The sequence below is a fragment of the Taudactylus pleione genome, unplaced genomic scaffold (assembly GCF_031769625.1).
Source record: "Taudactylus pleione unplaced genomic scaffold, aTauple2 ptg000128l, whole genome shotgun sequence".
NCBI lineage: Eukaryota > Metazoa > Chordata > Amphibia > Anura > Myobatrachidae > Taudactylus > Taudactylus pleione.
In genome coordinates, this window is record NW_028284530.1 from 4,144,531 (window position 1) to 4,166,195 (window position 21,665).

General features: G+C 42.1%; 1 protein-coding gene across 2 annotated transcripts in view; it reads left to right on the forward strand.

Annotated features, from left to right (window-relative positions):
• The window catches only part of KCTD6 (potassium channel tetramerization domain containing 6), a 28,772-nt gene extending 8,156 nt beyond the window's left edge, over positions 1–20,616 (forward strand). For both annotated transcript variants that reach the window (XM_088472699.1, XM_088472698.1), the window contains exons 2-4: positions 6,994–7,112; positions 12,763–12,869; positions 18,515–20,616. In XM_088472699.1, coding sequence (XP_088328825.1) covers positions 12,786–12,869; positions 18,515–19,201 — 771 coding nt within the window. In that variant the 5' untranslated portion in view covers positions 6,994–7,112; positions 12,763–12,785 and the 3' untranslated portion in view covers positions 19,202–20,616. The remainder of the gene's footprint in view (positions 1–6,993; positions 7,113–12,762; positions 12,870–18,514) is intronic.
• The last annotated feature ends 1,049 nt before the right edge of the window (positions 20,617–21,665 follow it).

Below are 21,665 nucleotides of genomic sequence, written 5' to 3' on the forward strand. Positions count from 1 at the left end.
GGGGGCTTATATACATATATTATTAAATGTGCTATTAAACCACACAATTTGAATATAGTTTAAACGGGATTCAGTCAGGAAGCAGACGGTCGAAATGCCGACCACCGGCTTCCCGACTGTCTAATCCCGGCAGGGGTCTAATGACAGCCGTCGAGATCATGACGCCAATTATTTTACCTACGCCAGGAGCCCGATGCCGGGCGCGGACAGCCGCGGGGGGAGAGGGTTAGGTTAGGGGCACCCCCGGGAGAGTTAGGTTTAGGCTAGGTGAAGGGGGGGGGGGGTTAGGCACCTACGGGGGGAGGTTAGGGTTAGGCACTTCCCCCGGAAGACTTAGGTTTAGGCTGCAGGGAAGGGGATGGTTAGGTTTAGGCACTTACAGGGGGGGTTAGGGTTAGGCACTTGGGGGGGAGGGGTGGGGGGGGAGGGTTGGCACCCCTAAGGGAGGGTTAGGGGGAGTTAGGTTAGTAAATAGTTAAAATACTTACCTGTCGAGATCTTCACTGTCGTACTTCCACCGTTGGGATTTCCGGCGGTATTCCATACTGATCCCGTATAACATAGGTATAAAAAAACATAAACTATAAAATATAATTTAAACATAGGTATAAAAAAACCTAAACCCAATTAAGGGTCACATGAAGCCTTTAACTAATCCAGATTAATAATATTCTAATATCCCAACAAAAACATGACGTAGTGTGGTCAAAAATAGTCATTTCTAAATTGCATATATAGAAAAAAAACTAATCACATAGACCCTGATTAACCCAAGCCAAAAAAAAAAAGGGGGGGGGGGCACTCTCTTGGAGACCCTACGAGAGCCAGACTAGCATAATAATCAGAATGAACTAGATAATTTTATCGATTAGTACCCCTAATCAGATTGCCAATCCTAGTAATTAAAATACTATAATAAACAACAATAAATACTATCGATACTACCAATAGACACTACCAGGACCTTGTCTAGTGGTGTGTACACTCTGGACCAGTAATAGTGGGTGAGCTAAGGTGATGTAACCTGCGATTAGCCTTAGATGATAAGAGCTGCGTTAATTGTCCTCTGTAGGAGCGAAGTTGATGAAAATACTTGTCTTTGGGAAAGTGTTGACATTTAGCAGTGAGAGCGGCAATATGTGCTTAGTGATCTCCTGACACTCTGCTTTTTTACGGGTGGAAGAGATTTGGAGAAAATGACCAGAGAGTGGCCTTCAGGGCCTCCCAATTGATGGAGAGTGAAGTCTGAGCAGGGTCTTTATGTTCACAAAACTCAGTGATACAAGCTGCAATAATTAAAAAAAATAATAAATATTAAGTCCTGTATATCCACAAGATGGCAGTGTTTTATCAAGTGAGTTTCATGAGAAGGAGAAAAATCAGATTAAAAGTAGAGCCCTTAATCAAAGTCAGACTCCAGCACAGTATCCTAGGGCAGCTGCCTGTAGGAGCATAGAGTTTTAAATTACAGGTGATGAGGTGAAAACATGATGTTTAGACCTTCATTGCTAGTGACTAATGTCAGCTGATATGATAATAGAGAGGGCTGAATGCTCTGACATTGAAGGAGAGGTATTCCTCGTTATAAGGTAGACCCAGCTCTGGTAGTTGAGCATTATAGGAGAGTTCCTGAGTCCAAGTGAACGCAGCAACCGCAGCCGCGATCAACCCCCCCTCCACCCGGAGCTGAGAACCGGGAACCTCCGGGGTTCAAGATGGGCGCTATCCCACACTGCCCAAGGCGTCCTTGCAGCAGCAGAGCGGCAAGGTAATTGAGCCGCCGAGGAGAGTCTAATACAGGTCTGGATCACCTCCGGGAGCGCTGAACATCAGAAGAGCCAAGGGGTTGCGGGTGAGTCAGCCGTGACCACAGCCAGCTAGGAACTAACCCACTCGCGTGGCTACAGGGACTCAAAGCCGGGCCCGGAAGGGAGCGGTCAGTCATTGACACATACGAGAGCGTTTTGGCCAAGGTATCAATGCGAATGGACATAGATTGCTCCGTTATGGCAGGAGCTGCAGTAAGACGCGTCCACTCAGCTCCACAGTCATGCCACACCCCAAGAGCAGCTTTTCCTGTGCAAGCCATTGCAGCATTTTGCGCCTGCAGGTTGGAGCACAGTAGCTGCCAGCTCTGCATAAGCCATTTAAAAATGTATATCTGCAATAAACACTAATAGTATTCTAAAATAATAAAGTCAGAGAGGTGTAACTATCAATACCACAAGAACATTCATTTTACTTCTGTAAATCTTGGGAAGAAGTGTTAGCACTCCTTGCTGTTGGCTGTCTTAAAAAAATAAAATTGCGTTTAATTGGGCTTGTCATGTCCTCTTTCATAATGTAAGTGGATGGTTTTCTGATATCTAGTGCAGCTAAGTTTGACAAGGTTGAACTCCTAAGTCGTACCCATGTTGACGCCTCTTACTTTATTCTGACATCTTGCAGTTTACATGTTATTTCTGTTTCCACAAAGGCTTCCAGGATGTCCTCTTCTCTTCACTGTATGGTATTCTTATACTGTGCAGTTCCTGATGCAGAGTTGCATTGGAGTCTGCTATAACTTCTACCACATTGCGTACATGGAAATAAATACAAATATTCGGCCATATGCAGTATACTCGCCCGTCATCCGTAGGCTTAGTTTGATTGGCGCCAGCAGGTCGTACTTGTGCCAGTCTATACTTGGGGCAAAAGATCAGTTTGTTGCAGCCCAAGTGGAGATGCATGCGACTCTGTATTGCGTGTACTTTAGTACGTTTGGAGCATGCGTAGTGTAAAGACATACAATATACGCTCTGCAAATATGTGTGCATTCAGCTGTTTTGAGCTACAGCAACTCTTTAGTAGCAAGCGTATCTCCTCTGTACAGACCCCTTTCAGGGAATTATATGTATACCTGTATTTGAATACTATTTATCCCTCTTGGGATATGTAGGGGTCAATCCAATTATCTGCGATGATCTCGTGGGTGCATAGCCGCACTTTACGGTACCCCAAACTCGGCCAAAATTGTTCGCATCGGGGTGCTAGCAATATTGTGCAAATTCGGGCTCGGAGAGGGTCACGAGATGTGGCGCCATTGATGGCATTTTAATGTCGTGGCAACGGCACTCTCATCTTTCGCTGACAATTGGATTGACCCCATAGAGGCTAATGAAGTGTATCACTCATGAAACGATGGGTAAACAACGCAATCTGAGAGACTTTAAACTTGGAATGATTGTTGACGCTGGAAGCAGTGGTACGAGCATTAGTAAAATGGCTGCACTGGTGCAATGTTGAAGGCCGGCAGTTGTTAAAGTGTATACAGAGTGGGCCAGCAGACAAAAAACTTGGTCTTTGTGCATCGTCATGATCCGCTACCATGAAACTGTTATCAACGGGAAGATGCAGTTCTTTGCATTTGGGCTAATGGTCCCCACAAAACAAACTGACCGTTGGTAGAATCCATGCCTAGAAGACTTCAGTCCGTATTAAGGGCACAAGGTAGCCCAACAAAGTACTAACTCAGTGTTCATAATATTTGGGACACTCAGGGCCGAATTCAATTAGCCGCAAAATGGCGCGTTTTGGCGAAAAGTGTTGACAGGTGCGAACTTTTCGCACAAATCTGCGTAATGTGCAATCCTATTGCCAAAATGTTTGCACATGCGAAATTTCCATAGACAAAAAACAAGCTAAAAGTTTTCACCATGTACCACAAAATGTGCGGACTTGGGGCCTCATTCAGACCCGCTCGCAAGCGGGCCGATGGTCAGCCAGGGCTCGCAACAAAACGGGGCGGCTGTCTATGTTGATCGACAGCTCGCCCCGTTTTGTAGGCGGATCAGGGGGGTGGCCGGCCAAATGGAGGCATTCCCGAAGGGACGCCTGCCATTTGGGGGCGCTCGTACTGACATCACTCTATTAGAGTAGAAAGTTCACTGGGGCTTGTGGCGGACGAGACCCTACCACAAGGGTCTCGTCGCAAGCCCGATGGTCGCGATCATCACCTGGCCGCTCGCAAAAGCTGTGAGTGGTCACCCACAGCTTAGCGAGCAGCCAGGAGGCCAGTTTTTTTTTTTTTAAAAAGCGGCCGCCCTGATTCAGAGCGAGCGCTCTCTTTTTGCGAGCGGCTCTGAATCAGGACCTTGGTCCATAACCTTTCGGACCGTCCCCCCAGGACAAAATGAGTAGGGGTCCCCTGTAATTTCCATAACCAGCACCGGACTCTTTCTAGCGGGGGAGGGGGGGTAATGATGCCACAGCCATGGAAACCCTTTCACCTGGTTTCGTGACCAAAGCATTACCTCTGACCGCTAGTCAGCCCAGGCCCGGGATCCCTGGGGAGGTGGGGACCCCTCCAATAAAGGGGTTCTCCTCTCCAGGGCACCCTAGGCTGATAGTGTTGTGTATATATTAGAAGTAAAAATATTGTCTTTAGCAGTGGTATTACACGTCCCAGCAAGCCTCCCCGCATGCTTTTACTTGGAGAACCACAAGTACCAGCATGTGTGGCATTGATTGGCTGGCGGCTCCTACAATGACTGGTCACACGTGTGCCCCAGTCTTTAGCGCGAAGGAAAGGTATGTGTAAGCATACCTTCCTCCTGTCCGGCATTTTTTATTTATTTATTTATTTTTTAAGCCCCATGGATGCCTACAGGGACTGAAGAGGACATGAACATCGCATAGGAGAGGCGAGTATGGGTTTTTTATTATAGTTAGCCCTATGGTATCCTAAGAACAAGGGGACATGATGTCATCAGGGATACTAGTTGAGTATGTGTGTCTGTTAGTGTCAGTGTGCATATATGTTTAAATAAAATTGTAATTTCACAGAGTATCTTGTCTTTATTTAAATATTTTGTTTCTCCAAGTACCAGCATGCGGGGGAGGCTTGCTGGGATGTGTAGTACCACAAGTACCACAGCTAAAGACAATATTTTTTACTTCACACACTACAGTATCAACCCGGCACCCAACGGCCAGGGGTGCCGGGGATAGCCCCGGGCTATCAGCCTAGGCCTAGGGTGCCCTGGAGAGGAAAACCCCTTTTTTGGGGGGCGGTCTCCACCTCCCCAGGGATCCCCAGCCTGGGCTGACTAGCAGTCGGGTAATGCTTTGGCCACGGAACCCAGTAAAAGGGTTTCCATGGCTGTGGCATTACTCCCCCGCTAGAAAGAGTCCTGTGCTGGTTATGGAAATTACAGGGGACCCCTACTCGTCCACTATTTTTCCACAACCAGGACCGGCCCAGAAAAGCCCTGTGCAGGTACGTAATATACAGGGGCCCCCTACGCATTTTGGACCCTGTATTTTTAGAACCAGGACAGGCTTTATATAGCTGGGTGCTGGTTATGCTTCTGCGGAGGGGGTGCGTGTCTTTTTTTTATTTATTTTTTTTAAATGTTTTTATATGTACACACTGAAACATGCACGTATCTCATGGCATGTTTCTGTGTTACTCTGACCTGCTCAGGATAAACTCGTTATGCTGAAGCTGGTCTATTGTTTTTGTGAGTTCTCAGGCAGTAATATGTGTGAGTGAAGCACTCGCACTGGATTACATTGCCCGAGTTCTATCTAGAGAATGGGAAAACATCTGGATGCGAGATGTTTTTTTGGAATTATAGTACAGCACGAAAGTTGCAAGTTGTACTATAGTCGCACTCTATTACATTTGCGAATGAGTAAAAAATGTGAGTTTAGCACAAAACTCTAATTTTTTACAAATTCGCAACCTATTACATTTTCCCCTATATATCTGTGCTTATGGTTAGTCTATTTATTAATAGATTATTGTGCTGTTTTCTGCAGTAATGTTACCTGTATGCACGAAGTACACTGCCACAGCACCTTGCACCCATATCACACTCTCATTAACTGGGTATGTGGCCTACATTATGGAAAAGGTACATGTTAGGTGCAATGTGTTACCTCAATTTCACTAATGACATTCCTAATACCGTATAGTTGGTGCTGTCCTTAGATAGATATGATTGCCATGGATAATGCCAGCTTGCATGCCATCACTGTTGTGGTCTTCGAACCATTGTCAGTGACTTGATAAATCTTGTATAGTAATGTCACTCTCTGCCCTGACCAGTAGGTGCCAGTGGTGATCCCTTTATTTCTTATACCACCTTCACACATACAACCCGGGAATTGCTCAGACCCTGGTTTTTCACCTTGGTAAAAACCCGGGTTTTTACTCAAGACCTCTTTTTACACTACACCTGAGATCCGGGAAATTCCTGAGTCGACCCCATACAGACATAAGCCGGGTCTGCCCTGGCATACTAACAACCAGGGCTGCCAGGCTGCTCTCATGTCATGCTCACACACACACACATACATGTCATACACATATACATATGTCACACTCATGCAATCACACACCCCTTCTCCAGCCACCAGACCTCACAACCATGGGCAGCGTCTCTGTAGCTAGAGTGCACTGGCTGCTTCTACACACTGCAGCATGGGCCGGACTCCTCTTTCCAATCCATCAGGTACTTGGTCTTCACCCCTTGTTATAAGAGCAGTGAAACCACTGATTCTCTCCCCAGATCCAGCGCTGACAGATTTTATTAACTATTGTAGGAGGACGCACCTGGTCGATAGCAGGGGCACCGACCCAGGAACGTGTTCCCGGGTTGGTGCCTCTCATACATAAGCGAGACGCGGGTAGTTTGGCCGAGCCCCGGCAAACACCCGGGAATCTCGCTATGTCTGAAAGGGGTATTAGTCCACCATTTCCTCCAGTGTCCTTTCCTGCCTCACTAACTACCCTTGAGTATGGGTCTTCCTTAATGCAGTTTTCCCTCAGTGGTGAAGTAAACACTCCCTCACTATTGGCTTATATGGGCATTTGTGTCTTAAAATTATTTAGCATAATGCCTTAATCCTTTTGCTTTTATAGATTGTCTTGCCAACATAGTGTGCCTCTAGTAGGCTAGGTTTTAGCTGTGCTCTGCTCATTTTGACTTAAGCTCCTTTTTTTCCCAGGTCTATTGTACCAGTGTGACAGAAGAGGAGGAAACCGCTGGTAATTTTCAGAAAACATTTACACTTTCACACTGCGTGGTGAATTAAGGACCCTGCGGGTGGATATCAACTGCTTCAAGGTTTGTTATGTGACTCAGACATCATGATTGTTCAATTTTAATGCAGCTGAGTACTAGTGATGGGTAGTTCACAAATGATCAGTTCAACATGAATGAAAATGAACTAGTTCACTCAGTTCATAGCTCTGGCAAAGATCAGTTCATCAGGATCTAAAACAAGTGGGAGGAGTTAGACACAGTGACAGAGAGAGCACAGCAGCTCCATTAGGCATGAGTCAGTACTGCTAAACGACCACAGGTGGCACTGCTAGGCTCAGACTATGTGTGTGACTGTGCAGCTCATTGAACTAGATTCAGGCATTCTAGTTCACTAGTTCGAATAGGTCAGTGACTCATGGAGCTGATTGAAATATATTGTCGTGATGACTCATTGAGTAGTTCAAAAGTCACATGATTCATTCCCCATTAGTTCTCTCACATACAGTTATGAGTCAATACTGCTAAACGACCACAGGTGGCACTGCTGCGATCAGACATGTGCATTGTATGGATCTGATGTATATTGTCAGGATTCATTCTCTTAGTATATTAATTCACAAGATACACTCCTAATCAGCTTAAGACACAGTGCGGAGTGCTGCATGCTATATACTGTACTTCTGTTTACTATACAAGACATAGGGGGAGATGTATCAAACCTTCAAGAGAGATAAAATGGAACCTATCAGCTTCTGTCATTTTATAGACTATGCTTTGCATAACTTCTTTACTTTATCTCTCTCTCTCTAAGGTTTGATACATCTTCCTCCTATCTTTACTGTACTGATCTCAATTTTATAGGTGTGATGTATAAAACATTCTAAAGAGGACAAGTAGCGAACTTGCCCATATTGAGACCATCCCCCTATTTTTATGTGGAGGCTGTAATCCCACCCGCCCTATTGTTAATCTACAGTAGCTCTGGTGTGCATTAAGTGACATTAATAGGTGCAATTAAAAAATGAGGCAAAGTTTTTTTTCCTTGTAATTACTGTAATTTAAAAGAAAAAAAAAGTGACACGTTACAATACTCTGAATTTGGGTCTCTCTCGCTTGTATATTATGGAAATAAAAATTATAACAACAATTAAATTAACATTGCAGAGCTAAACATGTCACTACTACTAGTAGTTTGTTATATATTGCTTTTTTAAAATATTAAAAGATCAGACATATTAAACATAGCTGACCATTTGAACAAGACTATAACTCACCTAATGAGCTAGTAGTTGAAATCCCTACTGTTTGTGTAATAGACTAGTTCTAGGTTTCCAATCATTTCTTTCAGCAGTGTATCAGAGCCAGTGATGTAATGACCTAAATGAACTACATGAACTGATCATTTGAACTATTCTTTTCAGTGAAATAGATCATAATGAACTGATCACCAAAATGAACTACATTTCCCATCACTACTGAGTACTTCACTTCTTCTCACACTTAATGCAGGTGACTCATGACTATAAGAAGTGCACCAGTATGTGGAGACTCCAATCTGGTCTCTTAACCTGGGGCTGGATAGGTCTTATCCTTTCAGTTTTCTTAATCTGGACAAAGATCTATTTGATGCATTGCAAGAGTTACACTCCAACTACTTGTGGCTGCACTTTCTTTCTCCAGCTTTCACAATTGTTTTGTAGTATTGACCACATCTTTGTCCCCCTGGCAATCTCTTGGTCCAGTCACCAGGCCTTTTGTTGCCGGTTGCTGAATAGAATACAGATGTGTACACATACATCGAGCCTCCTTGCTTTTTAGATACGCCATGACGTGCCGCAACCTGGTACCGCTGATTATCTTTTTGTGTTACTTTTCCTTTTAAAATCCATTCTATTTACAAATAGAATAGGGGATGTAGTTATCATACCAGCTGTTGGGATGCTGGCACTCAGAATGCCGGCGCCAGAATCCCAACACCAGCCCGAATCCTGGCGCCAGAATCCTGATGGTAAGTAGTGGGGTTAGGGAGAGGATTAGGCACAGGCACTAGGGGGAGGCTTAGGATTAGGCACTGGGGGAAGGGTTAGGCTGTGGGGAGGTAGGGTAAGAGTAGTATACATATCTCCTTCTGTCGGGACTCTGACCCAGTCGGGATGCCGGTGTTGGGATTCTGATCGCTGGGCTCCTGAGCGTTGGATTCTCGTATCCAACACGCGATTAGGACGCACAAGCAGCTTCTGCTAATTCAAATATGCGGCATGCCTATATTTTGTTTGTGACTGTGGTTATAACTGCATGCGAAATGCTACATTACAGTGTCACTGCCGCTGACACTATTCTGTGTGTGTGTGTGTGTGTGTGTATGTATGTGTATATATATATATATATATATATATATATATATATATATATATATAATTTGGGTATGTTCAACATTGCATCCGACTCAGAATCAGTCAACAGGGGGCTCCTATTGTGTAGTCTTGCAATGTTTTCATGGGGTTGCGTTCATAATTCGCTGGGTTACGGCATAATATAGCCTACGCCGGCATCTCGAAGGTAAGTACTGGAGAAGGGGGGGTTAGGGTTAGGCACTAGGGGGAGGGTTAGTTAGGTTTAGCCTCCAGGGAGGGGTAGGTTTAAGCACTATTGGGGAGGTTAGGTTTAGGCTGCGGGGAGGGTTAAGGGGTTAGGTTAGGTTTACTTACCTGGAGACTAAACAATCATTAATGGCAGCAACTAAAAAAGGAAAAAATATAATTACCACGAGTCTAATATAGCCTTCTACAATATAGCTTTAGATATCTCTCATTTTTATAATGGCTAAAGGCACACACTAATACAGGATATCTTTAATTTACTTGTTTATTTAGTTGCTTTAAAAAAGACACTTTATCAGTTCACATTCCTTATAAAACCAGAATGAGATTTCCATATTATTCTGCATGTCCACACAGCAGGCATTGAAGACTTTATTCTGCTTGTTGGGTCCCATACATGATCACTTATCTTGCACTATATGTATAAGAGTAAATATCAGAACCTGTCTTTATGCTGATCAGTATATGTGGAAAATAGACAGTATTACTTCTGTTTGCGCGGTGTGCTGTCTTCATTTGGTAGGTCTAGTCTGTCAATTCTAAATTTACATTACAATACATTCACAGAGTCTTCAAAACACACTGAAGATAGTCCTGCTGCCCCTTATAGTTGTCCATAGTGATGTTGTTCTCTGTGGCTTCTTGCTGACCTGTTTGCTTGCTTGCCTGATTTCTCCTGTGACGTTACTGAGATATTTTTAGACCGGTTTGTAATCCACAAAATCTTCAGTTTGAAGTCTGAAAGAAATTGTACATTTGATAACATGCGTGGCATTTGTTCTTATGTGCTTGGAAACAGGTGGCTGATTGGGGCAACACACAAAACCTTTGGTTAGAACTTAGCATTTTTACAGTCTGCAATACATCAGAATACCAGCACAGTCCAGACTTAAGTTCTAGAAATTAAGGGTTGATTCTGAGACGCATGGATCTCTGTTAACGGATGCAACTGGCCAGCTTTTTCGTACACGTACAGCCATGGCCAAAAGTTTTGAGAATGACACAAGTATTGGTTTTCACAAAGTTTGCTGCTTCAGTGTTTTTAGACCTGTTTGTCAGATGTTACTTTGGTATACTGAAGTAAAATTACAAGCATTTCATAAGTGTCAAAGGCTTTTATTGACAATTACATTAAGTTTATGCAAAGAGTCAATATTTGCAGTGTTGACCCTTCTTTTGGAAGACCTCTGCAATTCACCCTGGTATGCTGCCAATCAACTTCTGGCCCACATACTGACTGATGGCCGCCCATTCCTGCCTAATTAATGCTTGGAGTTTGTCAGAATTTGTGGGTTTTTGTTAGTCCACCCGCCTCTTGAGGATTGACCAAAAGTTCTCAATGGGATTAAGGTCTGGTGAGTTTCCTGGCCATGGACCCAAAATTTTGATGTTTTGTTCCCCGAGCCACTTAGTTATCACTTTTGCCTTATGGCAAGGTGCTCCATCATGCTGGAAAAAGCATTGTTCGTCACCAAACTGTTCTTGGATGGTTGGGAGAAGTTGCTCTTGGAGGATGTTTTGGTACCATTCTTTATTCATGGCTGTGTTCTTAGGCAAAATTGTGAGTCAGTCCACTCCCTTGGCTGAGAAGTAACCCCACACATGAATGGTCTCAGGATGCTTTACTGTTGGCATGAAACAGGACTAATGGTAGCGCTCACCTTTCCTTCTCCGGACAAGCATTTTTCTAGATACCCCAAACAATCTGAAAAGGGATTCATCAGAGAAAATAACTTCACCTCAGTCCAATCCCTGTACCTTTTGCAGAATAATCGTCTGTCCCTGATGTTTTTCCTGGAGCGAAGTGGCTTCTTTGCTGCCCTTCTTGACACCAGGCCATTCTCCAAAAGTCTTCGCCTCACTGTGCGTGAAAATGCACTCACACCTGCCTGCTGCTATTCCTGAGCAAGCTCTGCACTGGTGGTGCCCTAATCCCAAATCTGAATAATCTTTAGGAGACGGTCCTGATGCTTGCTGGACGTTCTTGGGTGCCCTGAAGCCTTCTTCACAAGTATTGAACCTCTCTCCTTGAAGTTCTTGATGATCCGATAAATGGTTGATTTAGGTGCAATCTTACTAGCAGCAATATCCTTGCCTGTGATGCCATTTTTGTGCAAAGCAATGATGACTGCACGTGTTTCCTTGCAGGTAACCATGGTTAAAAGGAAGAACAATGATTTCAAGCTCCACCCTCCTTTTAAAGCTTCCAGTCTGTTGTTCTAACTCAATCCGCATGGCAGTGATCTTCAGCCTTGTCCTCGTCAACACGCTCACCTCTGTTAACGAGAGAATCACTGACATAATATCAGCTGTTCCTTTTGAGGCAGGGCTGAAATGCAGTGGAAATGTTGTTTTTAGGATTAAGTTTATTGTCATGGTAAAGAGGGATTTAGCAATGAATTGCAGTTCATCCGATCACTCTTCATGATATTCAAATTGCCATCATAAAAACTGAAGCAGCAGACTTTGTGAAAACCAATACTTGTGTCATTCTCAAAACTTTTGGCCATGGCTGTAGATGAATCAAGTTGAGCTATCTTGGTGGTTGAAGCTTCTAATAATCCATTTTTATAGATAATTAATGTGATGATGTTTTCTTAATTAACACATGAACCAGAATTGTGTGGAGCATATTAATTTAAACATGCTTGGTGTCCCTCATTTATACAGGTTATTCCGTTTTCTAGTTGGCTACCTGTATGTGTGGTGAAGCACCTTGGCACAGGTTTTTCAGTACAAAGAACACTGTTGCTGTGAGAGAATATATTAGAAAGTTCATTATGGTAACAATGTTGCACTGCAGCATCTATAATTGCTGTCAACGTGAAATAAACATTAAGATCCAAATGTAATAGGGTGAGAGGTTAGAAAATGTGAGTGATTAGCAGTAACCTCTCACACTTTTTAAACTCAGGTAATGTAATAGAGTCAGAGTACAGGCAAACTTGCATGTTTTTAGACTCCAAAAACTCACGATGTAAATTCACATCCAGATGTTTTCCCATTTTGAAGATAACTCACATTTTCTAAACTCTCACCCTATTATATTTGGCCCTATATCTTGTTTGGATTTTGTACTATGTTTATGTTTTGGGAATCCCTAGAGAATACTTTCTGATGTTCTCTTACAGATACTGGTGTAAGTGGTCAGTGTATGCATTCCTCCGTGTTCAAACGTCGGGTTCATTCCAAGCATCAACCATTTGATCAAATGGATAATGGAGACTGGGGATACATGGTATGTGGAGTATGTCATTTTCTTAAGATGTTAAAATCTAAAAAAAATGTATTTCATAATTTGCTGAACATTTGAAGCAGTATTTACATTGTGTAACGATCAGCATGCTTTACACTTAATGTTGGTGCCGCTTTCATTTCAACCTGAATCCTTCCAAGGAGTGGTGGCTTACAAAAGTAAATAAATATACCTCCATTCCCAAAATGTAGGTTCATGAGCACAAAATGTGATCCTCATGGGCTCCTGTAGCAGTTGTCAGGTTTTTTTCTCCCTCTCCCTCTCCCCCGGTACGCCACCTATTCCCCATTACTGTACCTGTCTTTGTATGGCTGGACTTTTAATAGTAGCAGCAGAATGTCACTCGTTCCGTTGGGAGCTAGGTGGTACCACCTACACCATGGGTGGCCAACATTTCAACTATGGCAACACCCGCACAGAACACGTGCTCCAAGCATAGGCCCCAGTGCAACTAGAAAAATGTCAGACAGCAGGTAAGGGGGGATGGAGTGAACTAGGGGGGTTGGGGCTGTCCGAAGAGTCGTTGGGGCAGGAGTCATAATGCTGAAGACACAGGATGGTCACGGGAATAGAGAAACGGGAGTCATCATGAAACTGGAGAGGCTAGAGAGGCACAATAGGGGCATGAGGCTGAGGAGAGATGGCATGAGGCTGAAGAGAGACATGGGAGCTTGAGGCTGGAGAGAAACAAGGAAGACACGAGGCTTTAGAGAGATGGAGTTTCAGGCTGGAGAGACAGCAGAATCTGATCTCCAGGAACCAAGGAAAGTGTGTAATTGTTGTCAGTTTCCCTTTCCATTAGCTGTAAGGGCTAGCCAGGGAGGTAGAGGCTGGGTTTCATGGGATAGACTTCTGGTCTGTGTTGGGTGAGGACGAGGGGCAGTTAACGCTATGGAGAGGGCAATGTGCTGTGTGGAATGATTGCCACAAATGTATACCTGTTTAGAAATTCATACCCTGCAAAGTGGTACTTGGCATATTCCCATAGTCACTATTTGGTACTAGCAAAAATAAGGTTGAGAACCCCTGTTCTAGTGTAATAAAGTACATGTTTAGTACTGGTATAAGTTATCTAAATATCCCATTAAAGTGCATATGTACCAGAAACCAAGGGCATAACTACAGCAGGTGCGGTCACTACAAGTCACGGGTCTTCTACTGCACCTAGTTACAATGCCAGCGTCTCTTCTCGTTGGGAAGATCCATGGCTGTACGTGGCTACCCATTCACCCATGTCTCATGTCTGCAAGGAGCATATTTCCTGAATGATTTCTTAGTGAATCATCATTTTATATACCAAGTTTTATCATACACAATTCGTATTAGGGAGACAAAATTATTATTTTTTTTTTACATTTATTTGTTTATATTACTAACCATATGATAATAAGTATTTTAAGTCAGCAGAGAGAGCAGCTGCAAATATTAGATCATTTAACATTAAAATGAATAAGCTGCAAAATAATTTGCATATGCGCAAATTATTTTTCCTCGTATTGTTGTGCATTCTACCAAATTGGTGGGCAACACAACAACAGTTGTGCAAGGTGGCTACATGGCCCTCTGTTAAAAAATGATAGAAGTTCAATTTGTTGATCAGTCTCAAGCAGTGTGGGTAATTGAGGAGCATATATCCAAGGGTAAATCTGTCTTGTCTGTTTAGATGAGACAAGGATAAGCTCCTGCTTGGTTTTCAGTAGTGGAGGGTGAATCAACCAGTCCCACTACTGAAAACCAAGCAGGAGCTTATCCTTGTCTCATCTAAACTGGTGTTTTGTACAGCTGTCTCACTACCAGCAGACCGGACCTGTGCCATAGGGGACCATTACTAAAGGGACCCCACAATATCATTTGGACACCGGAACTGGTAAATATCTATACTTGCTAAATCCTTTTATAAACACCAAAAGATTGTTCTGGCAATGGATTTACCCTTGGATATATGCTCATCAATTAACCACACTGCTTGGGACTGATCATTTATATGTGTATTATGTGATCTTTTATTTTGATATTTATCTCGTATTATTGTGCTAATAGAATTAATCTATACACGTATATTATGTGCTTTTATATTGTTGTCATATGCTTATGAATTTTTTTTTAGATGACATTTTACACTTACTGTGATTTATGTATACAGTCATCATTTAGAGTGCTGTTTCTATCTATTGTCTAATCTAAAACTGTGGCAGGGCATGCTGGGATATGTAGTCCCACAGCAGCTGGTTGGCCAGGAACTTGACACCACTGATCTGGAGGATACTGCACTTACGAGTTTGAGGTTGGCTCTGGTTTGAGTGTTTGTGTTCTGCTCTCCTATGGGTTTGTTAAATTTAAACTGATTGTAATATATCCTCTAGGGGCTTATGGGATATAAGAGGGAGGTTCTAGCTACAGACAAATTTAGTTTGGTAACAAAAAGTATGGTGGTCGCTCACATCAGCTTAATGACATTGCACAGGTGCTTGTAAAGGGTGGGGTTTACACTGAACTACAGGAAAAAGGGATTTTCCCTTCAGCACACTGCACCAATATCAACAAAAATACTTGAATCCTACATAATAGAAATTCAGAGGTATTGGTTACATACATTTGCAAATATATGAATAAGCTCCGGGCCAACGTCAAGGCTCCTGTATACCGGCGTCCCTTACCTTTTATGGGCTTATACATGTGCTGATATTATGCAGTACATTAATTTGTAATTACAGTCAGGTGCATAAATATTGGGACATTGACAGAATTTTCATATTTTGGCCTCTATTCACCACCACAATGGCTTTGAAATGAAACAGACAAGATGTGCTTTAACTGCAGACTTTCAGATTTAATTTGAGGGTAATTACATCCAAATCAGGTGAACAGTGTAGGAATTACAATGGTTTCTATATGTGCCTCCCACTTTTTAAGGGGCCAAAAGTAATGGGACTATCAACTCAAAAGCTATTTCATGGACAGGTGTGGGCTATTCCCTCGTTATTTCATTATCAATTAAGCAGGTAAAAGGTCTGGAATTGATTCTAGGTGTGACATTTGCATTTGGAATCAGTTGCTGTCGACTCTCAATATGAGATCAAAAGAGCTGTCACTATCAGTGAAGCAAGCCATCATTAGTCTGAAAAATCAAAACAAACCCATCAGAGAGATAGCAAAAACATTAGCTGTGGCCAAATCAACTGTTAGGAACATTCTGAAAAAGAAAGAACGCATCGGAGAGCTCGGCAACACCAAAAGACCCAGAAGACCAACTGTGGATGACAGAAGAATAATTTCCCTGGTGAAGAAAAACCCCTTCACAACAGTTGGCCAAATCAAGAACACTCTCCAGGAGGTAGGTGTATATGTTTCAAAGTCAACAATCAAGAGAAGACTTCACAAGAGTGAATATAAAGGGTTCACCACAAGATGTAAACCATTGGTGAGCCTCAAAAACAGGAAGACCAGATTAGATTTTGTCAAACAACATCTAAAAAAGCCATTACAGTTATGGAACAACATCCTATGGACAGATGAGACAAAGATCAACTTGTACCAGAGTGATGGGAAGAGAAGAGTATGGAGAAGGAAAGGAACTGCTCATGATCCAAAACATACCACCTCATCAGTGAAGCATGGTGGTGGTGGTAGTGTCATGGCGTGGGCATGTGTGGCTGCCAATGGAACTGGTTCCCTTGTATTTATTGATGATGTGACTGCTGACAAAAGCAGCAGAATGAATTCTGAAGTGTTTCGGGCAATATTTTATGCTCATATTCAGTCAAATGCTTCAGAACTCATTGGACGGCGCTTCACAGTGCAGATGGACAATGACTTGAAGCATACTGCAAAAGCAACCAAAGAGTTTTTTAAGGCTAAAAAGTGGAATGTTATGCAATGGCCAAGTCAATCCCCTGACCTGAATCCGATTGAGCATGCATTTCACTTGATGAAGACAAAACTGAAGGGAAAATGCCCCAAGAACAAGCAGGAACTGAAGACATTTGCAGTAGAGGCCTGGCAGAGCATCACCATGGATGAAACCCAGACTTCAGGCTGTAGTTGCCTGCAAAGGATTTGCAACAAAGTATTAAAAAGTGAAAGTTAGACTTAGGATTGTTTAGTTTGTCCCATTACTTTTGGCCCCTTAAAAAGTGGGAGGCACATATAGAAACCGTTGTAATTCCTACACCATTCACCTGATTTGGATGTAATTACCCTCAAATTAAATCTGAAAGTCTGAAGTTAAAGCACATCTTGTTTGTTTCATTTCAAAGCCATTGTGTTGGTGAATAGAGGCCAAAATATGAAAATTGTGTCAATGTCCCAATATTTATGCACCTGACTATATGACCCAGAGTGGGTGCTACTATTAGGTAGCAACAATTATTTTGGGGTGAGCGTTTGGGCGTGGGGCCCCCGGAGTTACTCTGGCTGGGCCTTTTTCGGGGCATCACCACTTAATTCACACAGATATTTTTTCATCACATTTCTATTTGCTTGTCTATTATTTATGTAATTTTAACTCTCTCATTATATTAACACTTATTGATTTATCTTTACACATCTATACTTTACACTTCACTATCACCTTCTTTCCCTTTTTCGTGTGATGCCCTGGGGATGGTCCTTGGCTGGATTCTTTTAGGGTTCCCTGCGCCTCGGATGTGAACCCCATAAAGGTAAGGGATGCTGGTGTAGAGGAGCCTTGACGTTGGCCCGGCACTTATTCATATATTTGCAAATGTATGTAACCAGTACCTCTGAATTTCTATTTTTATGTACGATTCAAGTATTTTTGTTGATATTGCTGCAGTGTGCTGGAGGGAAAATCCATTTTTTTCTAAAGTTTAGTTTGGTGTGCCAGCTCCTCACAGCGCCCTCTACATTCCATGGTTGCCAGTGTCCTCCAGATGGTCTCCGGGAATCAGATTTGACGGTGTATATAAAATTGCTCTTTTTTTTTTTTTTCATGGAAAGTCCAGCATGCTGTACAGTATGGAGACATTATACGTCTTAACAATTATTTTCCAGTCAGTGTAAACTGACTTTCAGTTTCAGAATACATTTACTATTTGTGAATTCCTCTTTAAAGGAAATATTTTTAAAATGTACATTACAAATTGACACAATAGCCTTTTAAAAATATTGTAACCGGTTGTTCGTTGGCTTTATTGTATTTTCTGAACTTTGACTAAATTAGTTTTTATAATACATTGGGGGTATTCTAAAAACTAGTTTGGTAAAAGTGCGTGAATGCCCGATGTTTTAAATTAGTAGTCATTTAAAAGGCAAAACCAGGTTGATTTTAAATGACTGCTACTTTTAATCATCAGGTAGTCTTGCACAGGACTTGCTGGTACCTGCAGTCTGCAGGCTACTACATTTACCCCATAAGGGTATATTTACTAAAGTGCGGGTTATTAAAAGTGGAGATGTTGCCCATAGCAACCAATCAGATTCTAGCTTTTATCTTCTAGAAGGTGCTAAATAAATGTTAAATAGAATCTGATTGGTTGCTATGGGCAACATCTGCACTTCTAAAAACCCGCACTTTAGTAAATATACCCATAGTGTTTTCTTAGTACAATAATGCTCAAATATTCCCAAATGTGCTCTGCTTTAATGACACTTTCTTGCCCTTTTAGACGGCTGATCCAGTTACGCTAAATGTTGGGGGTCATGTGTACACAACATCTCTCTCCACACTTACTCGTTATCCAGACTCCATGTTGGGTGCCATGTTTAGGGGTGATTTCCCCACTGCCAGAGACTCCCAGGGCAATTACTTTATTGACCGAGATGGATCCCTATTTCGGTACGTGCTGAACTTTCTACGGACATCAGAGCTAACTGTGCCTGTAGATTTCAAGGAGTTTGACCTGCTTAGGAAAGAGGCAGATTTTTATCAGATTGAACCTCTAATACAATGTCTGAATGACCCCAAGCCTCTGTACCCTACGGACACCTTCGAAGAAGTTGTGGAACTGTCTAGCACAAGGAAATTATCCAAATATTCCAATCCGGTTGCTGTAATTATTACCCAGCTCACCATCACAACCAAGGTCCATGCGTTGCTAGAAGGAATCGCCAACCATTTTACCAAGTGGAATAAACACATGATGGACACTAGGGATTGCCAAGTTTCCTTCACTTTTGGGCCCTGTGATTACCACCAGGAAGTCTCTCTTAGAGTTCACCTCATGGAATACATCACAAAACAAGGCTTCACAATCCGGAATACTCGAGTCCACCACATGAGTGAGAGAGCCAATGAGAACACAGTGGAACATAACTGGACTTTTTGCCGATTAGCAAGAAAGACTGATGACTGACCTAGTGTGTCTCAGATGCCTCTGGTGTCGGAGCCAATCAAAACCTGTTTCCTTTGGTTTTATTACATACTGTACTGCACATATTTATTTATTAACCGGCACGAAGACTGGATAGACCTGCTAATGCGGCTCTTCAGTTGTTCTGCTATCCAGCATGCATGCATGAGCCAGCACATCTAATGTTGGTGTCCAATAACATTTCCCGTGCTTTACAGTAAGCTTCCAAACCCTTAATGCACACAATACTCTCCTTAATATTGATGGGCTAGCACTCATATACATGAGGTTTGTGATTGTGTACTGCAGGCAGAGATTATTGCTAGAAGATCATAAGTTACTTGAAGATGAACAATTTTCAAACCGTTCTGAATCACGATCAATGATACTAGTAATCTGTTACTGACAAACGGTAATTTGTAATGTATTTGTAACTATGCTACAGGAGTGATCAAATCCTTGGTTAGGATAACTGGGCCAAAGGCCTTGATTTTTAAGTTTATTACGATATATGTGTATTATTTTACAAGCATATTCAGATGTTCTAAGAATTGCCTGTGATACAAGCAGACATTTGTATAATAACAATATCAGCTTTTCCTCCCTGCTAATATTCCGAAGATTTCAGTACTGTTTCCTGCTGCCAACATACCATTCATAACATTTCCCTTTGTATGCGATATCGCTGTCTATTCAAAAACCCATATTGTCTACGCTATTTTTAGCTACCTGATTAGGAAAACTGTGTTTACAGTGACATTTTATATAATAGAGGCAGACATTTTGAAGGACATTTATTAATTGTGCAAAAGATGTGTTTTAGCCTATGGCAACCATACAGATTCTGTCAACCATATACCTGTTGCTATGGGTTACAGCAACTTATACCTGTAATACATTTCATTAAATGTCCCTTGGTCTGTGAACTGCCTTTGATGCAAAGACCCCTGCACAAAATTCTTATAAATATTTGTGTATATGGAACATAATTGCATTCTGTGTTTAGACTTGGGTCCGATTTCCAAGATATCTCATTATGGTATGCAAATATTCCAAAATACAGAAAAATCAGCTATCTAAAATACTTCTGGTCCCAAGCATTTTTGAAACGGGAGACTCCACTTGTTCGTGTGTGTGTGTGTGTGTATATGTATATATATATGTGTATATGTATATATATATATATATTTTCTATTACACACACACTTCTATTGAGCTGTGTATACTGTAGGTTTGATGGCTGTATCTATGCACATTAATCATGTGACCAAACCCCCCACTTTACTTTTTTATTTTTCTTATAGCTAGAATTTAAAAATACTGGTTATATACTTTGTTGAGTCTGGTTAATTACTAATAATGTACTGCCTGCTTATAGTATTCTAATAAAAGGTCGTAATTTCCACCATCTGGTTAATAAAAGCTGGTTCAGTAATATTTGTTGATTTTGTAGCATAAATTACCTATTGACACTTTTGTGCTCTAATTCGCTATAGGATTAAAAATAACAGTGGCCATATTTTTATTTAAAATTGTAGAAAACTTTTTTTGATTTTATTTGGCAATATATTTTAAACAAAACATTTTCAGACATGGGATTACCTTTTTTTTTTTTTCCATAAGGAATAACTGCATTGGAGCTTCTTTAGTCTCAAGGGTCAACAAGCAATGAAGTAACCAATCAGATATTGGTTTATAGTAGTCTAGTATACTATGCGACTGGTGTCTTTGGGTTAGAATTAGAGATGAGCGGTTTGTTCTTGCAGAAATCCGAATACACCCAAACCTGGGGTTTCGTAGGAGATCCTAGTCCCAACTCTGGACTTCCCGTCAAGGTAGGATCTCATATCGAGGCAAAATGTAATCTTCCGGAAATCTCTGATCTCAAGTGTATTTGATTGCATATAAGAATCCTTCCCTCGTAATCAGGCGCCATTTCACACAGGAGAGTGTATGTAGAGGATGTGGGATGTAGCTGTTCCTCAAAAGACGCTGCTAGGACGCCATTAGTATGTCATTAGATTAGAGGGAATTGTAGCCGGGGATGGGGGGAGGGAAAATCCAGCCCGGGAAATTCCTGGAAACAGCCCAAATAAGGGCAGGTTGTTTGAAGAGTTGGGATACTCACTTATCACAGGCCTTGATTCTGATTTGGACGCAGTAGCGGCCTTGCATATTTTGTTGCATTTGTGTCTGCGACTTTATGCTAATGCTGCTACAAAGCCCTTCCCCAGTGTACAGCCGTGCATCAGATGTGCAAGGACTGAGACGCACACTCTCCGTGTCTACAGATGCTGCAATCATGGTTTATGGCTCTTTAGACTCCACCATCTGTTGCACCATTGAAACATGCACCAGCCTTATTCTAGGTACAGATCATCTGTCTGTATATGGCCTCCAATGTGAGTGATTAAGCATCTATGTATGCAACCACTTCCAGCAACACGACTTTGTCACTCCAATAACA